This window comes from Sapajus apella, unplaced genomic scaffold (assembly GCF_009761245.1).
Source record: "Sapajus apella isolate SASKATOON/1434 unplaced genomic scaffold, GSC_monkey_1.0 scaffold6, whole genome shotgun sequence".
In the NCBI taxonomy this organism is placed as follows: Eukaryota; Metazoa; Chordata; class Mammalia; order Primates; family Cebidae; genus Sapajus; species Sapajus apella.
This window is the reverse complement of record NW_022436946.1, coordinates 41769534-41791889: the sequence shown is the minus strand read 5'-3', so window position 1 is coordinate 41791889 and position 22356 is coordinate 41769534. Positions and strand designations below refer to the sequence as shown.

The window sequence follows — 22356 nt, the reverse complement described above, 5'->3', positions numbered from 1 at the left end:
TTGCCCAGACTGAAGTACAGGAGTGTGATCATGGCTCACTTCGGCTTCAACCTCATGGGCTCAAGTGATCCTCCTGCCTCAGCCTCCTGAGTTAAGTTGGGACTACAGGTATGAGCCACCATGCCCAGCTACAATGTGTGATCCTTGATTAGCTCCTGACTTTAAAAATAAAACAAAAAACTATAACAGATACTAGTGGAATCGTTTTTGCAGTTTGAATACAGACTGCATATTAGATAATTATCCTATATCAATGTTAAATTTCCTGAGTATAATCTTTGTAGTGGGCCTATGGAGAAGGTCCTGGTTTTTTTTTTTTTTTTAAGAGACAGGGTCTCGCCACATTGCCCAGGCTGCTCCTGAATTCCTGGGCTCAAGTGATCCAGCTGCCTCAGCCTCCCAAAGTGCTGCGATGACAGATGTGAGCCACCATGCCCAGCCAAAGGCCCTGGTTCCTAAGGGATACATGTCAAGTAGTTAGGGGTGTCATGTCATGATGTCTACAAGTACCTCAAATGGCTCAGGGGAACATATACATACACGTGCATGTTTTGTATGTGCACATATAGTGAGAGAAAAATAAAACAAATAACGGCTAAATGTAAACAACTGGTAAATACAGGTGGGAATCCAGGGAGGTGTCATGATACTGTGCTTGTAACTTTTCAATAGGTTTTAAAACTTAAAAGATCAGAGAGGCCATACACAGTGGCTCATGCCTATAATCCCAGCACTTTGGGAGGCCAAAGAGGGTGGAACTCTTGAGCTCAGGAGTTTGAGACTAGCCTGGGCAACATGGGTAAACCCTGTCTCTACAAAAAATACAAAAAATTAGCCAGGCATGGTTGTACACGTATGTAGTTCCAGCTACTTGGGAGGCTGAGGTGGGAGGATCACTTGAGTCTGGGAGGCAGAGGGTGCAGAGAGCCAAGACTGCACCACTGCACTCCAGCATGGGTGACAGAGACAGATCCTGTCTCCCATAAAAAAAAAAAAAAAAAAAAAAAAAAATTCAGAGGAAAAAATAACACTAAGATCTAAGATGCTACTTTTCACCTTTCCAATTAGCAATGATATTCAAAATGTCTGACATGCTAAGAGGCAATGGGCATGTTTAGACATTCATTCTTTCTATAGAGAAATAAATATCTAGCAATATAGATTAAAATTACAAACATCCAGAGCTTCTGGCCCATCAAAAATTTCACTCAAAAAATCCACACTGTCAGTTCTTAGATTTTTTTTTAAGACAAAATATATAATAATTAGCACTAATATGGTAAGAACAAAAATTGTATCACTAAATTCTGGAGAGGACGAGGAGGAAAGCCATATATTCTTAGACACTAACAGTGAAGACTCCCAAAACAAGCTGAGAACAAGTTTTTAAAACACTAAGTTGACTACCTATAACAATTATTTATAAATTTCCAATGAGCTTACCCCCAAAACATTCAGAGAACAGTTACAAAATGCAGGCAATGAATAGAATACAATATGCCAAATATGATCAACTGCTTTTTAAAAAAAGATTAATGAAGCAGCATGATGGTAAGTTGTGCTTTGTTAAATACTGAAATAATGTTGTTTGGTAATTACCTCTTCTGTATCTTTTAGTGTACACACATGATATGGCATGGATATTAATGTCTGCTCTTTCCTATCTGCAATGTAAAGCCACCACCATTCTTGTTTTTCCTGGAGAAAAAAAAAAAGAAGAAGAAGAGTATAAATAATCAGAAAGAACTAGGGAGAACATAATTTTGGCCTCTCTTAGCTGACAAAGTGCTTGGTACAGAATAGGTGTTCAAATGAATATTTACCGAAAGAATAAGCTGTTCTTAACATTTGTAGATCCATTGTCTAAAAGCATTTCATATACAATTTGGGGGATTTCAATAGCTCCTTAAAGCCTATTGATTGGCCTTCATATTAAAAACCTCTGACTTACCTTAAGTGACAAGCATTATTCTAAATATATGTAACTATTGCACTAGTATGTAGCAAATAATCTTAGTAAACTTACCTAATAATAAGCAAAAGCCACTAAGTAGTAGTGGAAGGAACTTGGGCAGCCAAATCAAAAATCAATACATTAAATATTTTATACACTTTGAAAAGAATATCTCAGCATGTAAGAGCCTATTTATACTTTCTATTGCCCATGATTTTACCAAGCTTGGCATTTCCAGATGAACTCCAAAGAAAATTAAGAACAGAAAAAACAGCTGGGTTAAAAAAAAAATCGGGGTGGGGGGCAAGGACCAAGATGGCCGAATGGGAGCTTCTCCAGAGCTCAGCTCCCAGCAACTGAGACAGAACCAGAGCGATATTTGTATCTCCGAACAAGGTACAGGGTTCGTTTCAAAGGGACTGGTTGAAGGGCAGGATTAACCCATAAAAAGCCAGCGAAAGCAGCCCAAAGGGGGTGAGTCAAGGCAAGGCGAGGCACTGCCCCACCTGGAAAATGTATTTGGCACGTAGGATAGAGGGACTTCACCTCCTTGGTACTACGATTCAGATACAGCGCTTCACTCCGTGGGACTTCCGCAGCACACAGCCGAGGAAAACACCACCTGGCTGAGAACCGACCCAAGTTGCAGACGCGGGTACAGCCCGCAGCCCCTGCCAGACCGCTGCCTTGTCAGCGCAGACCAGGGCGGAGACTTGGACTAACAACGAGAAGGCTTGCGAGAAGGAACTGCCTGACCCACATAGGAAAGGGTGAGTTGAAAGCAGGGAGGGGGATACTGCCAGAAAGGTCCAACCCCCACGAGATACAGCAAGCGGAATCCCTCTCCTGGGAGAGTTTCACAGTTAACACATCAGACCGAGCTCCATCTGGGAGCAGCAGGACTCCACGGAGGGAAAGAGGCCCGCCATTGGGAAGGCGGGGCTAGTCCCACTTGCATATGCGGAAACCAGGCGAAGAATAAACAGCAGCCTGGCTGAGACCGCGGCAGCCCAGCAGCGCCTCCACAGGCAGGCAGCGGACAGACAGTCCCAAGCGGCACACTGACACCTGCATTAAAAAAAAAAAAAAAAAAAAAAAAAAGCCGGGCGCGGTGGCTCACGCCTGTAATCCCAGCTCTTTGGGACGCCAAGGCGGGCGGATCACCAGGTCAAGACATCGAGACTATCCTGGCCAACATGGTGAAACCCCGTTTCTACTAAAAATACAAAAAAAAATTAGCTGGGCATGGTGGCGGCGCCTGTAGTCCCAGCTACTCAGGAGGCTAAGGCAGGAGAATTGCTTGAACCCAGGAGGCGGAGGTTGCAGTGAGCCGAGATCACGCCACTGCATGCCAGCCTGGCGCCTGGTGACGGAGTGAGACTCTGCCTCAAAAAAAAAAAAAAAAAAGTCTCATACAGGAGAAATAACCCCAACTTTAACAGAAAGGACGTCCCCTCAGAGATCCCACCCGAAATCACCAACTTCAAAGATCAAAGATAGATAAATCCATAAAGATGGGAAGAAACCAGCACAAAAAAGATGAAAACAAAGTCCAGAACGCCTCTCTTCCCCAGAGAGATCGCAACGCCTCACCAGCAAGGAAACAAAACAATCAGAGAATGATTTTGACAAGCTGTCAAAAGCAGGCTTCAGAAGATGGGTAATAACAAACTTCTCTGAGTGAAAAGAACATGTTCTAATCCAGTGCAAAGAAACTAAGAACCTTGAAAAAAGATTAGACGAAATGCTAACTAGAATAACCAGCCTAGAGAAGAACATTGATGGAGCTGAAAAACACAGCATGAGAACTTTGTGAAGCATACACAAGTTTCAATAGACAAATCGATCAAGCAGAAGAAAGGATATCAGAGACTGAAGATCAACTCAATGAAATAAAAAGAGAAGGCAAGATTAGAGGAAAAAGTGAAAAGAAATGAACAAAGCCTCCAAGAAATATGGTATTATGTGAAAAGACCTAATCTACACTTGATTGGTGTACCTGAAGAGGATGGGGAAACTGAATCCAAGCTGGAAAACACTCTTCAGGAATAATAACCAGGAGAACTTCCCCAACCTAGCAAAGCAGGCCAACATTCAAATACAGGAAATACAAAGAACACCATAAAGATACTCCTCAAGAAGAGCAACCCCAAGGCACATAATCCTCAGATTCACCATGGTTGAAATGAAGGAAAAAATGCTAATGGCAGCCAGAGAGAAAGGTCAGGTCACCCAAAAAGGAAAGCCCATCAGACTCACAGCAGATCTCTTGGCAGAAACCCTACAAACCAGAAGAAAGGGGGGGCCAATATTCAACATCCTTAAAGAAAAGAACTTTCAACCCAGAATTTCATATCCGGCCAAACTAAGCTTCATAAGTGAAAGAGAAATAAAATCCTTTACGGACAAGCAATTACTGAGATATTTCATCACCACCAGACCTGCCCTATAAGAGCTCCTGAAGGAAGCACTAAACCAGCAAAAAAAAAAAAAAAAAAACATCCAGTACCAGCCAGTGCAAAAATGAACCAAATGGTAAAGACCAATGACACAATGAAGAAGTTGCACTGACCAACAGGCAAAACAAATAACCAGTAACAAAAACGGCAGGATCAAATTCCACATAATAATATTAACTTTAAATGTAAATGGCCTAAATGCCCCAATCAAAAGACACAGACTGGCAAACTGGGTAAAAAGTCAAGACCCATCGGTGTGCTGTATTCAGGAGACCCATCTCACACACAAAGACACACACAGACTCAAAATAAAGGGATGGAAGAAGATCTACCAAGCAAATGGAGAGCAAAAAAAGCAGGGGTTGCAATCCTAGTCTCTGATAAAATGAACTTTAAACCAAAAAAGATTAAAAGAGACAAAGAAGAGCATTACAGGCTGGGCGCGGTGGCTCAAGCCTGTAATCCCAGCACTTTGGGAGGCCGAGGTGGGTGGATCACGAGGTCAAGAGATCGAGACCATCCTGGTCAACATGGTGAAACCCCGTCTCTATTAAAAATACAAAAAATGAGCTGGGCATGGTGGTGCGTGCCTGTAATCCCAGCTACTCAGGAAGCTGAGGCAGGAGAATTGCCTGAACCCAGGAGGCGGAGGTTGCGGTGAGCCGAGATCGCGCCATTGCACTCCAGCCTGGGTAACATGAGTGAAACTCTGTCTCAAAAAAAAAAAAAAAAAAAAAAGAAGAAGGGCATTACATAATGGTGAAAGGATCAATACAACAAGAAGAGCTAACTATCCTAAATATATATGCACCCACTACAGGAACACCCAGATACATAAAGCAAGTTCTTAATGACCTACAAAGAGACTTAGACTCCCACACAATAATAGTGGGAGACTTTAACACTCTACTGTCAATATTAGACAGATCTACAAGACAAAATCAACAAGGATATCCAGGACTTGAACGCAGAATTGGAACAAGCGGACCTAATAGACATCTACAGAACTCTCTACCCCAAAGCCATAGAATATACATTCTTCTCAGCACCACATCGCACTTACTCTAAAACTGACCACATAATTGGAAGTAAATCACTCCTCAGCAAATGCAAAAGAATGTAAATCATAACAGTCTCTCAGGCCACAGTGCAATCAAATTAGATCTCAGGATTAAGAAACTAACTCAAAACCGCAAAGCTTCATGGAAGCTGAACAACTGCCTCCTGAATGTGGACTGGATAACAATGACATAAAGGCAGAAATAAAGATATTCTTCAAAATCAAAGAGAATGAGGACCCAACGTACTAGAATCTCTGGGACAAATTCAAAGCAGTGTCTAGAGGGAATTTTATAGCAATAAATGTGCCCACATGAGAAGCGAGGAAAGATCTGAAATCAACACCCTATCATCAAAATTGAAAGAGCTAGAGGAGCAAGATCAAAAAAACTCAAAAGCTAGCAGAAGACAAAAAATAACTAAGATCAGAGCAGAAATGTAGGAGATAGAGACACAAAAAAACCCTTCAAAAAAATCAATTAATCCAGGAGCTGGTTTTTTGAAAAGATCAACAAAATAGACAGATTGCTAGCCAGATTAATAAAAAAGAAAAAAGAGAAGAATCAAATAGATGCAATAAAAAACAATAAAGGGAATATCACCACCAATCCCACGGAAATACAAACTACCATCAGAGATTACTCCAAACAACTCTATGCATATAAACCAGTAAACCTGGAAGAAATGGATAAATTTCTGGACACTTGCACCCTCCCAAAGCTAAACCAGGAAGAAGTTGAAACCCTGAATAGACCAATAACAAGGGCTGAAGTTGAGGCAGCAATTAATAGCCTACCAACCAAAAAAAGCCCAGGTCCATACGGGTTCACAGCCAAATTCTACCAGACATACAAAGAGGAGCTGGTACCACTCCCTCTGAAACTATTCCAAACAATACAAAAAGAGGGAATACTCCCCAACTCATTTTATGATACCAACATCATCCTGATACCAAAACCTGGCACAGACTCAACAAAAAAAAGAAAACTTCAGGCCAATTTCCATGATGAACATAGATGCAAAAATCTTCAATAAAATACTGGCAAACTGATTGCAACAGCACATCAAAAAGTTTATCCATCAAGATCAAGTAGGCTTCATCCCAGGGATGCAAGGTTGGTTCAACACACGCAAGTCTATAAACGTAATCCACCACATAAACGGAACCAAAGACAAAAACCACATGATTATCTCAATAGATGCAGAGAAGGCCTTCAACAAAATTCAACAGCTCTTTATGCTAAAAACTCTCAATAAACTAGGTACTGATGGAATGTATCACAAAATAATAAAAGCTATTTATGACAGACCCACTGCCAATATCTACTGAACGGGCAAAAACTGGAAGAATTCCCTTTGAAATCTGGCACTAGATAAGGATGCCCTGTCTCACCACTCTTATTCAATATAGTATTGGAAGTTTTAGCGAGAGCAATCAGGCAAGAAAAAGAAATAAAGGGTATTCAATTAGGAAAGGAGGAAGTCAAATTGTCTCTATTTGCAGATGACATGACTGTATATTTAGAAGACCCCATCATCTCAGCCCAAAATCTCCTTAAGTTGATAAGCAACTTCAGCAAAGTCTCAGGATACAAAATCAATGTGCAGAAATCACAAGCATTCCTATACACCAATAACAGACTTAAAGAGACCCAAATCAAGAGCGAACTCCCATTCACAATTATTATAAGGAAAATAAAATACCTTGGAATACAACTAACAAAGGAGGTAAAGGACCTCTTCAAGGAGAACTACAAGCCACTGCTCAAGGAAATCAGAGAAGACACAAACAGATGGAAAAACATTCCATGCTCATGGTTAGTAAGAATCAATATCATGAAAATGGCCATACTGCCCAAAGTAACTTATAGATTCAACACTATCCTCATCAAACTACCAATGACCTTCCTCACAGAACTGGAAAAAAAACACTTTAAATTTCATATGGAACCAAAAAAGAGCCCGTATAGCCAAGATAATCCTAAAAGAACAAAGCTGGAGGCATCACACTGCTGGACTTCAAACTACACTGCAAGGCAACAATAATCAAAACAGCATGGTACTGGTACCAAAACAAAGACCTAGACCAATGCAACAGAACAGAGGCCTTGGAAGCAACATCACACATCAACAACCATCTAATCTTGGACAAACCTGACAAAAACAAGCAATGGGGAAAGGATTCCCTGTTTAATAAATAGCATTGGGAAAACTGGCTAGCAATGTGCAGAAAGCAGAAACTGGGCCCTTCCTGACACCTTACACTAAAATTAATTCCAGATGGATTAAGGACTTAAACATAAAACCTAACACCAAGAAAACCTAGGCAAAACCATTCAGGACATAGGCAAGGTAAGGACTTCATTACTAAAACACCAAAAGCAATGGCAACAAAAGCCAAAATAGAGAAATGGGATCTAATTAAACTTCAGAGCTTTTGTACAGCAAAAGAAACAATCACTAGAGTGAACCAGCAACCAACAGAACGGGAAAAAATTTTTGCAATCTACCCATCTGACGAAGGGATAATATCCAGAATCTACAAAAAACTAAAACAGATTTACAAGAAAAAAAACAAACAAACCCATCCAAAAGTGGGTGAAGGATATGAATAGACACTTTTCAAAAGAAGAAATATATGAGGCCAACAAACATATGAAAAAATGCTCATCATCACTGGTCATTAGAGAAATGCAAATCAAAACCACATTGAGATACCATCTCACGCCAGTTAGAATGGCTATCATTAAAAAATATGGAGACAACAGATGCTGGAGAGAATGTGGAGAAATAGAAACTTTTACACTTTTGGTCGGAGTGTAAATTAGCTCAACCATTGTGGAAGACAGTGTGGTGATTCCTCAAGGATCTAGAAATAGAAATTCCATTTGACCCAGTAATCCCATTACTAGGTATATACCCAAAGGACTATAAATCGTTCTATTATAAAGACACATGCACATGTATGCTCATCACGACACTGTTTACAATAGCAAAGACCTGGAACCAACCCAAATGCCCATCAATGATAGACTGGATAAGGAAAATGTGGCACATATACACCAAGGAATACTATGCAGCCATAAAAAACGATGAGTTCGTGTCCTTTGTTGGGACATGGATGAACCTGGAAACCATCATTCTCAGCAAACTGACACAAGAACAGAAAATCGAACACTGCATGTTCTCACTTATAGGCAGGTGTTGAACAATAAGAACATGTGGACACAGAGAGGGGAGCACCACACACTGGGGTCTGTTGGGGGGGGTAGGGGAGGGACAGTGGGAGAGAGGGCGGGGAAGGATAACAAGAGGAGAAATGTCAGGTATAGGTGATGGGAGGATGGAGGCAGCAAACCACCTTGCCAGGAATGTACCTATGCAACAATCTTGCATGATCTGCACATGTACCCCAGAATCTAAAGTACAATTTTTTTAAAAAAAAAAGAAGAAAGAAAATCACCAGAATGTACATAATGACAGGAGGGAAAAATGAGAGAACAAGAGACAGAAAAGTATTAAAAATATATAGCAATTTTAGAAGGCCAAGCAGTCTGAAAGCACCAAATCTCTGCAAACTCAGCAACAACTGCTCCATTACAGCACATCTCAGTTAACTATTTAGTCATCTGCTTAGTAACATCTGTTTAAGGAAATATCTTTCTAAAATGGTTTAAAGAAAAATATTTTGCAGCTTAAAAGAAAATATAACTCTAGATGTTCTAAATATTAATTTAACCAAAATAGTACGAGACTATTCTAAACTCTCAATTGTCTAAAATGGTTAAAAACTCATCTTACTGAAACAGTTTACTTTTAAAAATGTGGGGTTTTGGGTTTTTTTGTTGCTGTTGTTTTGTTTTTGTTTTTTGTTGAGACAGGGTCTTACTCTGTCACCCAGGCTGGAGTGCAGTGGCACCATCTCAGCTCACCTCACTGCAACCTCTGCCTCCAGGGCTCAAGTGATACTCCCACCTCAGTCTCCCAAGTAGCTGAGACCACAGGCATGTACCACTACATCAGGCTAATTTTTGTATTTTTTGGAGAAACAGGGTTTCATTATGTTGGCCAGGCTGGTCCTGAACTCCTGGGCTCAAGCAATCCTCCCACCAGGTCTTCCAAAGTGCTAGGATTACAGGCATAAGCCACCATGCCTGGCCAATGTTTATGTTTTTAAACTAAAATTGCTACACTATTTTAGCTATAAAAATAGATTAAAATTTGGTTTATCTATCAAACACTACTAAGCAAAACTAAAAACTCTTCTGTTTAAGTATCTTTGGAGACAAAGCTTTGCAACATTAATAAGCCTAATAAATAAATCACAAGCGCATGGTGACATCAACTGGACCTAACAAGAAAAATTCTGCTTAAACCAAGAGTCTGGACTAAGGCAGTAGGCATATTTGTATATATAACATATGGGTGTAAATACGTAACAGTCTCAAAGTGGAATATTAACACTTCTGTTGCGGCTACTTAAATCTGCCCTTGCAGCATGAAAAAAATGAGTGTGGTTGTGTTCTAATAAAACTTTATTTACAATAAAGTCTTGTTTACAAAACAGGAAGGGAGCCAGATCTGGTCTGCAGACTGCAGTTTGGCAATATCTGTTTTAAAGACACAGAAACCTGGGTTATTTCACCTCCCTAAAATCTTGTTTTCTTCTCAACAATCAGTACCTACTTCTGGCCATGTTGTAAAGATGATCTGAGATTATGCAAATAAAAAATATATGTCAGAAAGCCTAGCACATGCAGTGTAACAAATGGCAGTTATGATTATTCATGACATGAGGTACAGTAACACCTCTTTTACTTGTCATTTTTATTTTTGTCAGAAACATCATTACCACAACACATAAGGAATGTAAGCAGCACAGGGATAGATAGGTTAAAGAATACGCACTTCTTTACCTCCCCACTTAGAGAATGCCTTTCCCTCCAACCTCTTAGCCTGTTTAATTAGAATGAGATTCACTCAAGAATATTTATTAAGGGCCAGGCATGGTGGCTCAACCCTGTAATTCCAGCACTTTGGGATGCTGATGCAGGTGTCAGTTCAAGACTAGCCTGACCAACATGAAGAAACCCCATCTCTACTAAAAATACAAAATTAGCCAGGTGTGGTGGTGCATGCCTGTAATCCTAGCTACTCAGGAGGCTGAGGCAGAATTGCTTACATCTGGGAGGCAAAGGTTGCAGTGAGCCGAGACTGCACCATTGCACTCCAGCCTGGGCAACAAGAGCAAAACTCTGTCTCAAAAAATAAATAAATAAATAGTATTTATTAAGAAGCCAGTGAATTATCAATTAATAGCACTACAGCTGTGCCTAGACTCTAGTGCACATTAAAAGTGAAACAGATGTTCTGTGAGTTAACTGCACTTTAGACAAAATTGTTTTTGTTATGTGAGATTCCCAACCATTCTTAACATATTACACACAACAGATGAGTTTCACTAACATGTAAGTCAAATATTACTAAGTGAGTAGTTTGGTAGTTAGGTTACTTAGGTAAGAAACGTGGAAAGGTAGACAGGTAGCATCTAGAAAATCCTCAATAAACTTTGTTTGTTCTTTTGTTTTGTTTTGTTTGAGACAGAGTCTCACTCTGTTGCCCAGGCTGGAGTACAATGGCACAATCTCAGCTCACTGCAATCTCTGCCTCCCAGGTTCAAGCAATTCTCCTACCTCAGCCTCCCAAGTAGCTGGGATTACAGGCACCCACCACCACGCCCAGCTAATTTGTTGTACTTTTTTTTTTTTTTTTTGAGACAGAGTCTCACTCTTGTTGCCCAGGCTGGAGTGCAATGGTGCAATCTTGGCTCACTGCAACCTCCACCTCCCAGGTTCAAGCGATTCTCTTGCCTCAGACTCCCAAGTAGCTGAGATTACAGGCATGCGTCACCATGCCTGGCTAATTTTGTATTTTTAGTAAGACAGGGTTTTGCCATGTTGGCCAGGCTGGTCTCAAACTCCTGACCTCAGGTGATCCACCTGCCTTGGACCCCCAAAGGACTGGGATTATAGGCATGAGCCACTGCACCTGGCCTGAAGTAAATTTTATCTGATAAATAATACTCTGAAATATTTACCATGCAGATGCAGATTAAATTTGAAAAAGGTATTTTTATTTTATTTTTTGAGACAGGGTCTCACTCTGTCATCCAAGCTGGAATGGAGTGGTACAATCATAGTGGTACAATCACTGCAGCCTCAGCCTCCTGGGCTCAAGTGATCCTCTAATCTCAGCTTCACCACAGGCATGAGCCACAGCACTTGGCCACTAAAAAAATGTTCTGAGGGAGTGAATGAATGTTTCCCTGATTAATTAACTATGCATGGTCTAAAATGAAACTGTCTGTTATATGGGTACACAGTAGGCAGCTTTGAGCACCCCAAGGCACTTTTTATACCAATGAATGAATGGAATTTACTTGCTTCATTTCAGGATGCCTGGTGTTGGCAGGCTATCTCTGCAATGGGCAAAATGCCCCTAACAGATGGACTAAAGCTCAGGACATGCCAGAAGATCAGCGTGTGCATTAAGATGGAATCCTGGGCAGACTTCTCTCCAAGTCAAAACAACAGTCTGTGCAGAGCCACTCATTTATTACTAAGAGATCCAAATTATTTAGGAATTTGCCTTAAGCAGTCCCCAGAAACTCTGGATTGACATTCTCGAGGAGAAAGCAGATTTATACATGAAATCACCTGCCAAACACAAGTGGTGAGCAGAAGGTTCTGTGGCAAAGCTGTGAGGCAGTCTGTGGAACAGTTTTCCGAACTGAGGGAACCAGTTCTTGACCTCCGCTCCAGCCAGAATCATACTCAAATGCAAAATGTCAAGGCAATCCCAAGGTAATTTGAAAGATGAACACCCCAGGCTATCAAGGAGATTGAAAGTTGAGCAGGCTACAACTACAAAGTAAACAAGGACAAGGCAACAAATAGCATTGTAATGACCTGTCCTGTGCCCGGGGCTCACTCATGATCAAGCTCTTATGGAACTTTGTCTATTAGAGCCAAGAACACAGTTGGTCCCACAGCCATAAGCTCACTTCCCGTGGCCTAGGACAACAATGACCAGGGTCAGAGCAATTCTAATGATTCCATGTGGCCAGCAGGATTCTCAGAGGAAAAATTTAAGGATTTTTTCCTCCTATTTAAAACTTGGCAGGGGTGAGAGATTCACAACAGTTAAGCGGTCAAAGGCAAAATACTCATTTGTCTGATGAAGACTGCCTAATCTGCTAGTGAGAAATCACCATTATGCATAACACTCAGTAACAGTAATCAGGGCACAGAAAGGACAGAAGCACAGAAAAGCAAAGAAATACTTAAGAAGCTAACAACCCCTTTTATAAGGAATATGTTCGTTATGTGTAAGACATATTGTAATATTCCCTGTAAAAATATGACCTCTCAGGATAGACTACATTTAGCACATATGAGCTAGTACACAGGACAGAGGGATAAAAATCAACTGACAAATCCCTGAGGAGAAAGTGAATGGAATAAGGAACACACTAGCCTGTGTATCACTCACCTCAGGAAAGTAAAGGCTAAACACAGGATGTGTTATTTTTGATTTGGTTTCCAGTAGAGCTCTCTCTTTTCGCTGTATGCTTTGTTGTAATTCTTGCCACTCCTAGTAAAAAAAAAAAAAATTAAAATATTTGAAATCTAGTATGTATTTTATCACTTCGAAGAATTTCCAGATATTATTTCTGACAATGCTAATTAACTATTTAGGATTAGAACAAGTTCAGTCCCACAAATCTGATCATCTCCCTGCTCATCCTTACAATGCCTTTTTAAAATATATTAAATCTAACCACTGTAGTAGCAACTACATAGCCGTTCATTATCTGACCCAAGCCTGCCTCTCTTTGGTTTCCTGTCACTGCCTTCCTCCTTGTGCTTTTTATTCTAGTCATTTAAAACTATCTATACTTCTCTGAACTTACCATTTCACTCCTCCTAACCCTCTTCGGACTTTTTCCCTTTCTCTGCCTACTCATTATTCTTTAGGACCAGCTAAAACCTAAAATATGAACTCCTGAGTAAAGCCTCCCATAAATTTCCTTCTATCTCATGACTGAACTGATCACTCCCTCCTTGAGTACTTTGCATAAGATGTATATAATTTCATATGTACTATAATATTTATTTATAAATCTGCCTGCCCCACTAGCCTGCATTATCATTCAAAAGCTGAAGCTATTTCACATTTGGCTTTGCATTTCTTTACTCTAAGACAGCCTTAGGATGTGACAGATAATAAATAATGATTTGTTGATTTAATGAATGTTATTCTTGGTCATATGAAGAAACTAGTCTGTCAAAGCCCCAAGAGTCACTGCTACTAACCCTAATATACTTAGGAATAGGTCAATTCCTTCTCAAAGTGAGGTCAGGGATATAATTTATTTGGCAGATTTTAGTCTTCTGGCAATCAATTTAATTCTCCAAGTACAAAAACAGTCAAGGCCCTGCAAATGCTAACAACGGTCATCTTTATTTGTTTTCTACCATTCCCAAGGACAAGTGTATTAACCCCTTATGCTTTTATCCTTTGCCCTTTACTGCTTCCTCTTTTTCTGGCCTCTCCTTCTGCCTCTGAGGCTATGCAGGCAATCCCTTTTTCTCTCCTAAACTACAGCGTTCCTTTTAGATCAATGGCCACTCAGAAAGAACAAGGCTAACAAACCTAAAGGAAATGTGGCCCAGCAGTTTATTTGCAGTGAGGCTCGAAGGACCACATTCTTCTCTATAATTCTCCCATAAATCATGTGCAACTTAACGCCAGGAGATTTTTCTTCTATATTCTATACATTCACACCATATTAATAAATTCTATAAAGACTTCCCCTGTCCTCAATATATCTTATATACCCCATGAAACAAGGTGGTATTCTGTAAATGTTAACTTTTCCCTTAACCTACCTCTTGACATCAGGGTCCACAGTACTGTTTCTCTACACTAAACATGACCTGGAGCTTGTGAGACAGCCTTCCAAGGAAGCACTAACCATTTCACAAACACCTTTCCTTAGTCATATTTCCAGAGAGATCCTAACACTGAAAATCCTCTTAAGAGACCAACTGACCTAACCTCAAACCTAGGTCCTACTCTACCTAACAATTTAATATTTAAGAAAATGAGAATTTCCAATCCTTGCTAGAAATCATTTTTCTTTATAACACTGACTACCATTCCTTAAAACCGTAAGTAATAAAATTATAAAATATACAGGTATTATTTAAAGCAAGCAAGCAAGCAAATGAACAATAACAATAAAACCCAAAGCAATCATCAGGGTATAATTTCAATTACTTAAACCTATAAGGCTTACTGCTTCATCATCTTTGTTTTGTTTTTCATCCTGCTCTCTATCAGAGTCTCTGTCACTACCATCATCTTTTTCACTTTGGGAATCTCTATTGGTTTCTTCTTCTTCAGAATCACTGCCCTTATCTGAAACTTCTTCTTCATCTTCCTTTACTGCAGCTTCCTAAAAGGAAAAAGCAAACACAAAGATTCTGCACATCTCAATGAGTACATATCAATCTGAATCCCTCAAGTTAACTTACTGTCAACATAAATAAACTGACTCAATGATAATTTCCTTATTCATATACAATTTTTTAAATTATAAATATTCCTAAATATGTGGGAGTCAGACTAAAGAGTTTAATATCTGGCTAGTCTGTCTATTGTTAGTTATTTTATTCATTCTTCATAGTTTGTAAAATAAAAGTATTTCTATTTGCAAAGTCCAATAACACAAAGGCTAAGATGGTTCTGCTTTCAAAAACATCAATTATATTTTATTTAAGGAGAGGAAACAGGCAGTTTATAGAAAAGTATAATTTTGGGGCCAGCTACAGTGGCTCATGCATGTAATCCTAGCACTTTGGAAGGCAGAGGAGGGACGACCGCTTGAAGCCAGGAGTTCAAACCAGCCTGGGCAACAGAGCAAGATCTGATCTCTTTAAAAAAAAAAAAATTCACTAAGCATGGTGGTACGTGTCTGTAGTCCCAGCTAGTTGGGAGGTTGGGTGGGAGAATCACTTGAGCCCAGGAGTTCAAGGCTGCAGTAAGCTATGACCATGCCACGGCACTTCAGTCTAGGTGACAGAGTAAGACCCTATCTCGAAAGAGAAGAGAAAAAGGAGGGGAGGGAAGGGGAAAGAAGAACAGAACTCCTTTTAAAGTATATAATTACTTTCTTTAACATGGTATAATGCAGTAAGGAAAGCCAGTATCTCCAGCAAAAAACTCACTTCAAGAATCAAGAAAAAGAACAGAAATCAAATGCAAAGAAAGCAGAAATACGCCAGATGTGGTGGTTCATGCCTATAATCCCAGCATTTTGGGAGGCCGAGGCAGGTGGATCACTTGAGGTCAGGAGTTTTAGACCACCAGCCTGACCAACATAGTGAAATCCTGTCTCTATTAAAATACAAAAAAGAAAAAAAAACCCACTAGCTGGGCGTGGTGACACATGCCTGTAATCTCAGCTACTCAGGAGGCTTAGGCAGGAGAATCGCTTGAACTTGGGAGGCAGAGGTTGCAGTGAGTGTGACAGAGCAAGACTCCATCTAAAAAAAAAGAAAGAAAGAGAGGAAAGGGAAGGAAAAGGAAAGGGAAAGGGAAAGGGAAGGGGAAGGGGAAGGAAGGGGAAGGGGAAGGGGAAGGGGAAGGGAAGAGAAAGATAGAAAGAGAAAGCAAGCAAGCAAGCAAGCAAGCAGAACCAAGCAGTAAGAGATATAGAAAAAAGAAACTTAAAACCAAAAGTTGGTTCTTTGAAAAGGTTAATAAAATTGATTAAACCCCCTAGGCAAGAATGATCAAGAACAATAAAAATTACCAATATTAGGAAGAAAAGAGGTGTAACTATATCCAACAGACATTAAAATTATGAATAATTTTGTGCCAACAAATTTAATAATTAAGAGGATATAGACAAATTTCTTGCAAAAAATACAATTTGCTAAAATCAATAAGAAAAATGCAGAATATATGTTAAAGAAATAAACTCCACAAATAAGCTCCCTTAAAAAACTCCATTCCCTAGAGAATTATTCCACAGACTGAAGAAACAAATCCAAGCCTATACAAACTCTTCTGAGAAAAAAAGGAAATACTTCCTAGCTTGATTAACAATACCAGCATAAATCTGACACAAAACCTGACAAAGATATTACAAAAAAGACAAACCAATACTTGCTCTTCAAAATAGATGTAAGAATCCAAAGAAACTATTATCAAATCCAGATAAATATAAAAAAGGATACTAAGATATGACCAAATGATATTTGTTCCAGGAATGCAAGGATGGTTCCAAATTTTTTAAATCCATCAATCTAATTCAACAGAAAAGAAAAAAGTAAAAGAAAAAAACAAAAAAAAACCCTTTAATAAAATTCACTATCTGCTCGTGATGAAAATTCTCAGCAAACTGGAAATACAAGGACAACAGTTCCTTAACCTGACAAAGAGTAGTTACAAAACGCTTACACCTAACATCACATTTAGTAGTAAAATAATACTTGCTTCTTCCTAAGACCAAAAAGAAGAGAAGGTTTCTACCGTCATCACTCTGAATCAATATTACACTGAAAGTTCTAGCCAGCACAGTGAGACAGAAGGAAGAAAGAAAGGGCATAAAGATTAAAAAAGAAAAAAGTAAAACTGTCTTTATTCACAGATGGCAATATTGTATATGCAGAAAATCTTTATTAAAATATCTACAAATGGTTAGAATTATTGGCAATTCATTAAGACTCCTTGATATAAGGTCATATTTAGAAACAACTAGTTCTATACACCACCAACAAACACTGAATAATAAAAATTTTAATGTCATTTACAGTAATAACAGAAAGCATCAAATACACAGGAGTAAATCTAACAAAAGATGTGCCATACCTCTGTCACTGGAAATTACAAAACACTGCTGAGAAAAATTAGGGAAGATCCAAATTAATTAAGATAAACCACAATCATGAATAACAAGACTCAGTAATATTAACATGTCAATTCTCCCCAGATTGAACCATGGAGTCAATGGAATACCAATGTGAATTTCAGCAGCTTTTGGTTTTTTTTGGGGGGGGTAGGGGTGGGAATCATTAAGTTTATTCCAAAAATTGGCAGGAAATGTAAAGGAATTAAAGTAGTTAAGAAAATTTTAATCAGTAAAATAAAGAGTTGGAGTACTTACACTACCGTATTTTAAGACTTAACATAAAGCTACAATAATTAAAACTGTATGGCACTGGCATAAGAATAGGCAAATATCAATAGAATGAACTAGAGAGTCCATAAACAGACCTACACATCATATAGAGTATCATCTGTTTTACAACTAAGTGCCATTACAATTAACTGAGGAAAGAGTGACCTTTTCAATGAACAGTGCTGGAGTAAGTGGTTCATATCCCCTACCTTGTTCCATTCATGAAAAGTTAATTCAAGATAGGTTTATCAAATAACATAATAATGTTTTCAGAAGAAAAGTGAAAAATACCACCATGATCTTGGAGCAGGCAGGATGTCTTAGTTTTTAAGACATAGAATCATTAGCCATTGATGAAAGATGACCTCACTGATGAAGAGACTAATGAAATTGACCTCAATAAGAACCACTAAAAGCTACCATTATGAGAGTAAAAACATAAGGACTCCTATCTAGAATATATACAGAATTCCGACAAATTTAGTAAGAAGACAAACAACCCAGTAGAAAAAGAAGTTATCCAAATGCCCAGCAGGCACATGAAAAGGTGTTCAACATCATTAGCCATCAGGTAAATACAAATAAAAATGATACAAAGAGTTATCATTACAGATCTACCAAATGGTTAAAAGAAAAGACTGGTAAAACCAAGTATTGGTGAGTATGTAGAACAAAAGACTCTCAGACATTGTAGGTAGGAGCACAAAATGGTGTAACTTTGGAAAACAGGCTCTTTTAATGAGTTAAGCATGCACCTATTTTATAATCCAGCAATTCCACTACTAGGTGGAGAATGACTATCCACAAAAATGCCATACATAAGAATAAGCATAGCATCCTTTATTCATATTAGGTAGGAACTACAAACAACCCAAATGTCCAACAACCACAGAACAGATAAATGTGGTATATTCAAATAATGAAATACTACACACACACACACACACACAGAGAGAGAGAGAAAGAGAGAGAGAGAAAGAGAATGAACTACTGCTACAAACAATACAGAGGGATTACCATGGAAATAATGCTGAATGAAAGCAGCCATACATAAAATATGACACTTATATAACCTTTAAGAAGAGGCAAAGCTAATCTATGGTGATTACAGACAGAAATGTGGGAGGTGGAGGGATGGGAAGATGGGTGGAGGGCTCATTTACTGAGAGGGGCACAAGGGAGCTTTCTAGGGTATTATAGGTGTATAACTATGTAAAACTTTTGAAGCTGTACACATAAGACTTGAATATTTTAGTGTATGCATATTTTAGGTCAATAATGATAACAATAATAATAAACTTACATTCCCGACAACCCCATTTGCCTGCTTTTGTTTCTGTTGCTTTGACTGTGGTAATGGCACAGGTGTAGGTTTTTTTTTTAAAGGTTTCTTTTTTTTTGATTTAGTAGTTTTCTTGGGTCCTTTACTCTTCTGTTGCCATCCTCCTTTTGTCCTGTTCTTGTTAGCTTCAGTCTGCTGTGAATCATAACATGTCATACTCATAAGGTATAGCAATAGATTCAAATGAAGGTCAAATAGCTAAACTGAATTACTCTTCCAATTGGAGAAGTAAATAAAATATTTCTCTCATTAGGAAAGGTAGGTTCAGAAAACCCAAGTTTTTACCCCATCTTCTGCTGGCTGTTCCTCTGCAGCACAGATGGACTGCTCCTTTTCAAATACTTCCTGGGGGTAGCAAGAAGAGAAATACAACATCTGTCAACCTATACTTATCATTCAGACAAACAAAGCAATCTTTCAAAATGTACTTTAGTAAGTATTTTTAACTGGCTACAATTGAGGAAGGATGAGGAGACATTTAGTAATTGCTAGCTGATGAATGTGTGCATATGCAGGCAGATACCTTCTAAAGTATCTCACATCTGTCTTAAACATGTTTTGAAAAGTACGGTCTACTCTAATTTACAAATGCAATAAGGATACATACAGTAAAAGTATTTGTTTAAAGTTTCACTTTTATTCTAATAGCAAGTAAACATGAATATTTTAATGTTATGAGTACATTACATTATTTTCTGCATTAAAACCTTGACAATATGTCAGTGTGATATGCGAAATAACAACAACAACAAAACACTGAGACTTGTATTAGTTTATTCACTATTGTCAGTGATACTGTTCATTGGACCTGCGACTAAGAACTGAATCCTCACAGGTGGGGCACAGTGGCTCATGCCTATGATCTCAGCACTTTGGGAGGCCAAAGCAGGAAGATCACTTGAGCCCAGGAATTTGAGACTAACATGGGCAACACAGCGACACCCCACATCTATTAAAAAAAAAAAAAAAAAAAAAAGAATCACCAAGAAAATCTACATATCCTAAAGCTATATCCACCACCAACTGTTTACTTCATTTAGAATCAGTACAGAACCTATAAATTTATGATTTAAATCCCAGTAAGCATCTATATTAAAAGATGACATATAGGCTATGTTTAATAAACTCCCTAGGATTATTAAAGCTAACAAGTAAAAACAGTTATAATTGTTAGGCTCTATACAATAAAGAGAGCCTAATTCAAGAGTCAACTCTGAATGGTCCATACCACTTGCCTTTTTTTTTTTTTTTTTTTAAAGACAGCGGGCTCATTATGTTGCCCAGGTTGGTCTCGAACTCCTCAGCTCAAAGGATCCTCCCACCTCAGCCTCCCAAGTAGCTGTGCCACTACCTGCCCTGCCACCTACTTTCAAAATCAAAGCTTTTCTGCAACATGACCACACCCATTTGTAAGTTCAGTAGTTGCTACAAACATGTATGATTTATAAAACCTAAAATATTTACTATCTGGACCTTTAAAGAAAAAGGTTCCTAATCCCTAGTCTAATTCTATAATTTCCTCCTTTCACTTATTAGCTGGGTTCTGATTCTCGATTACTCCAATGTACAGTCCATGCAAGAATGGGAAGATAAAAACGATTCTTTTCTTTATTCCAGGGCAGTTCCATTCTTTTTTCTACCAATCACTCCAGAAATGTCAATAGCTCAAGATCAAATTTTTGCCCATTTTCCAGTCTGGGAAGTCCAAAGGATACGGGTAGTCTAGATTTGGATTCTAAACCCAATTCTAGCATTGGTTTCAGTTCATATTCTCCCAGGAGGTACCTCTGTCACTCACAGTCCACAACAAATGCTTCCTTATCACTTGCTATAATAAAACCAACATCTTTGATTCAATATATCCTACTACAAAATAAGATTTTCAGGTCATGCTTGGTAGTTCACATCTGTAATCCCAACAGATGAGATGAGGGGGGTGGGCTGAGATGGGAGGATCACTTGAGGTCAGAAGTTCCAGACCAACCTGGCCAACACAGTGAGACCCCCATCTCTACAAGAAAAAAAATACATATGACTTTCCTACCAGCAGTTTTAGGCATGGGATATAAATGTAGCATATATTTCTGGCAGATGCTTGAAGACCTCAGAGCAAGAGGCTGAAATCTACCACTAGTTGAATAAATTGCATCAAAATACTACAGTCTCTACCAGCTGACTCAGGAGAAAATTTAATAGAAACAGAGCCAGGCATGGTGGCTCACACCTGTAATTCCAGCAGTTTGAGAGGCCAAGGCAGGAGGATCCCTTGAGCCTAGAAGTTCAAGACCAGCTGGGCAACCTACAGAGACCCCCATCTCTATTAAATAATTACAGTAATTAGGCCAGGTACAGTGGCTCATTCCTGTAATCTCAGCACTTTGGGAGGCTGAGGCGGGCGTATCACTTAAGGCCAGGAGTTCAAGATAAGCGTGGACAACATGGTAAAACCCATCTCTACTAAAAATACAAAAAATTAGCTGGATGTGGTGGTGCACACCTGTGGTCCCAGCTACTCAGGAGGCTGAGGTGAGAGAATGGTTTGAGCCTAGGAGGCAGATGCTGCAGTGAGCCGAGACGTCACTGCACTCAAGCCTGGGTGGCACAGTGAGACCGTGTTTCAACAAAAAAAATTAAACAAGCCAGGCTCAGTGGCTCATGCCTGTAACCCCAGCACTTTGGGAGACCGAGGTGGATGGATCACTTGAGGTCACGAGTTCAGGCCAGCCTGGCCAAATTTTGAAACCCCATCTCTATTAAAAATACAAAAATTAGCTGGGCATGGTAGCGTGTGCCTATAATCCCAGCGACTTGGGAGGCTGAGGCAGGAGAATTCCTTGAACCTGGGAGGCAGAGATTGCAGTGAGCCAAGATTGAGCCACTGCACTCCAGCCTGGGCAACAGAGCTAGACTCCATCTCAGAAAAGAAAAGAAAAAAAGAAAGAAAAAAGAAAAGAAAAGAAGAAGGAAATATAGGCAAAATGATTGTACAGGATTAAACAAAAAAGCATGAGACAAGTACCAACCTACATTTAAGTGCATATATGCACATATGCACTGTAAAGATCCAGATGGTAAATATGAGCATGAAGAAAGACAGGAGAAGATACACAACAAGATCACGCATTCTGTTCACCTGAGGCTGAGAAGGGGTTTTCTTAAAGAAAATGAAACACAGGGACAGGGCACAGTAGCTCACACCTGTAATCCCAGGTGTTTCGAGGCTGAGGCAGGTGGATCACCCAAGGTCAGGAGTTCGAAACCAGCCTGGTCAACATGGTGAAACCCTGTGTCT

General features: G+C 39.2%; 1 protein-coding gene across 2 annotated transcripts in view; it reads right to left on the bottom strand.

Moving 5' to 3' along the window:
• The window catches only part of SEC63 (SEC63 homolog, protein translocation regulator), an 82156-nt gene that overhangs the window by 4981 nt on the left and 54819 nt on the right, over window positions 1-22356 (bottom strand). The window contains exons 15-19 of one of the 2 annotated variants that reach the window (XM_032275107.1): window positions 19350-19409; window positions 19026-19199; window positions 14834-14992; window positions 13024-13125; window positions 1600-1698 (exon numbers count right to left, since the gene is read on the bottom strand). In XM_032275107.1, coding sequence (XP_032130998.1) covers window positions 1600-1698; window positions 13024-13125; window positions 14834-14992; window positions 19026-19199; window positions 19350-19409 — 594 coding nt within the window. The remainder of the gene's footprint in view (window positions 1-1599; window positions 1699-13023; window positions 13126-14833; window positions 14993-19025; window positions 19200-19349; window positions 19410-22356) is intronic. The other variant, XM_032275109.1, reaches the window with a different exon arrangement.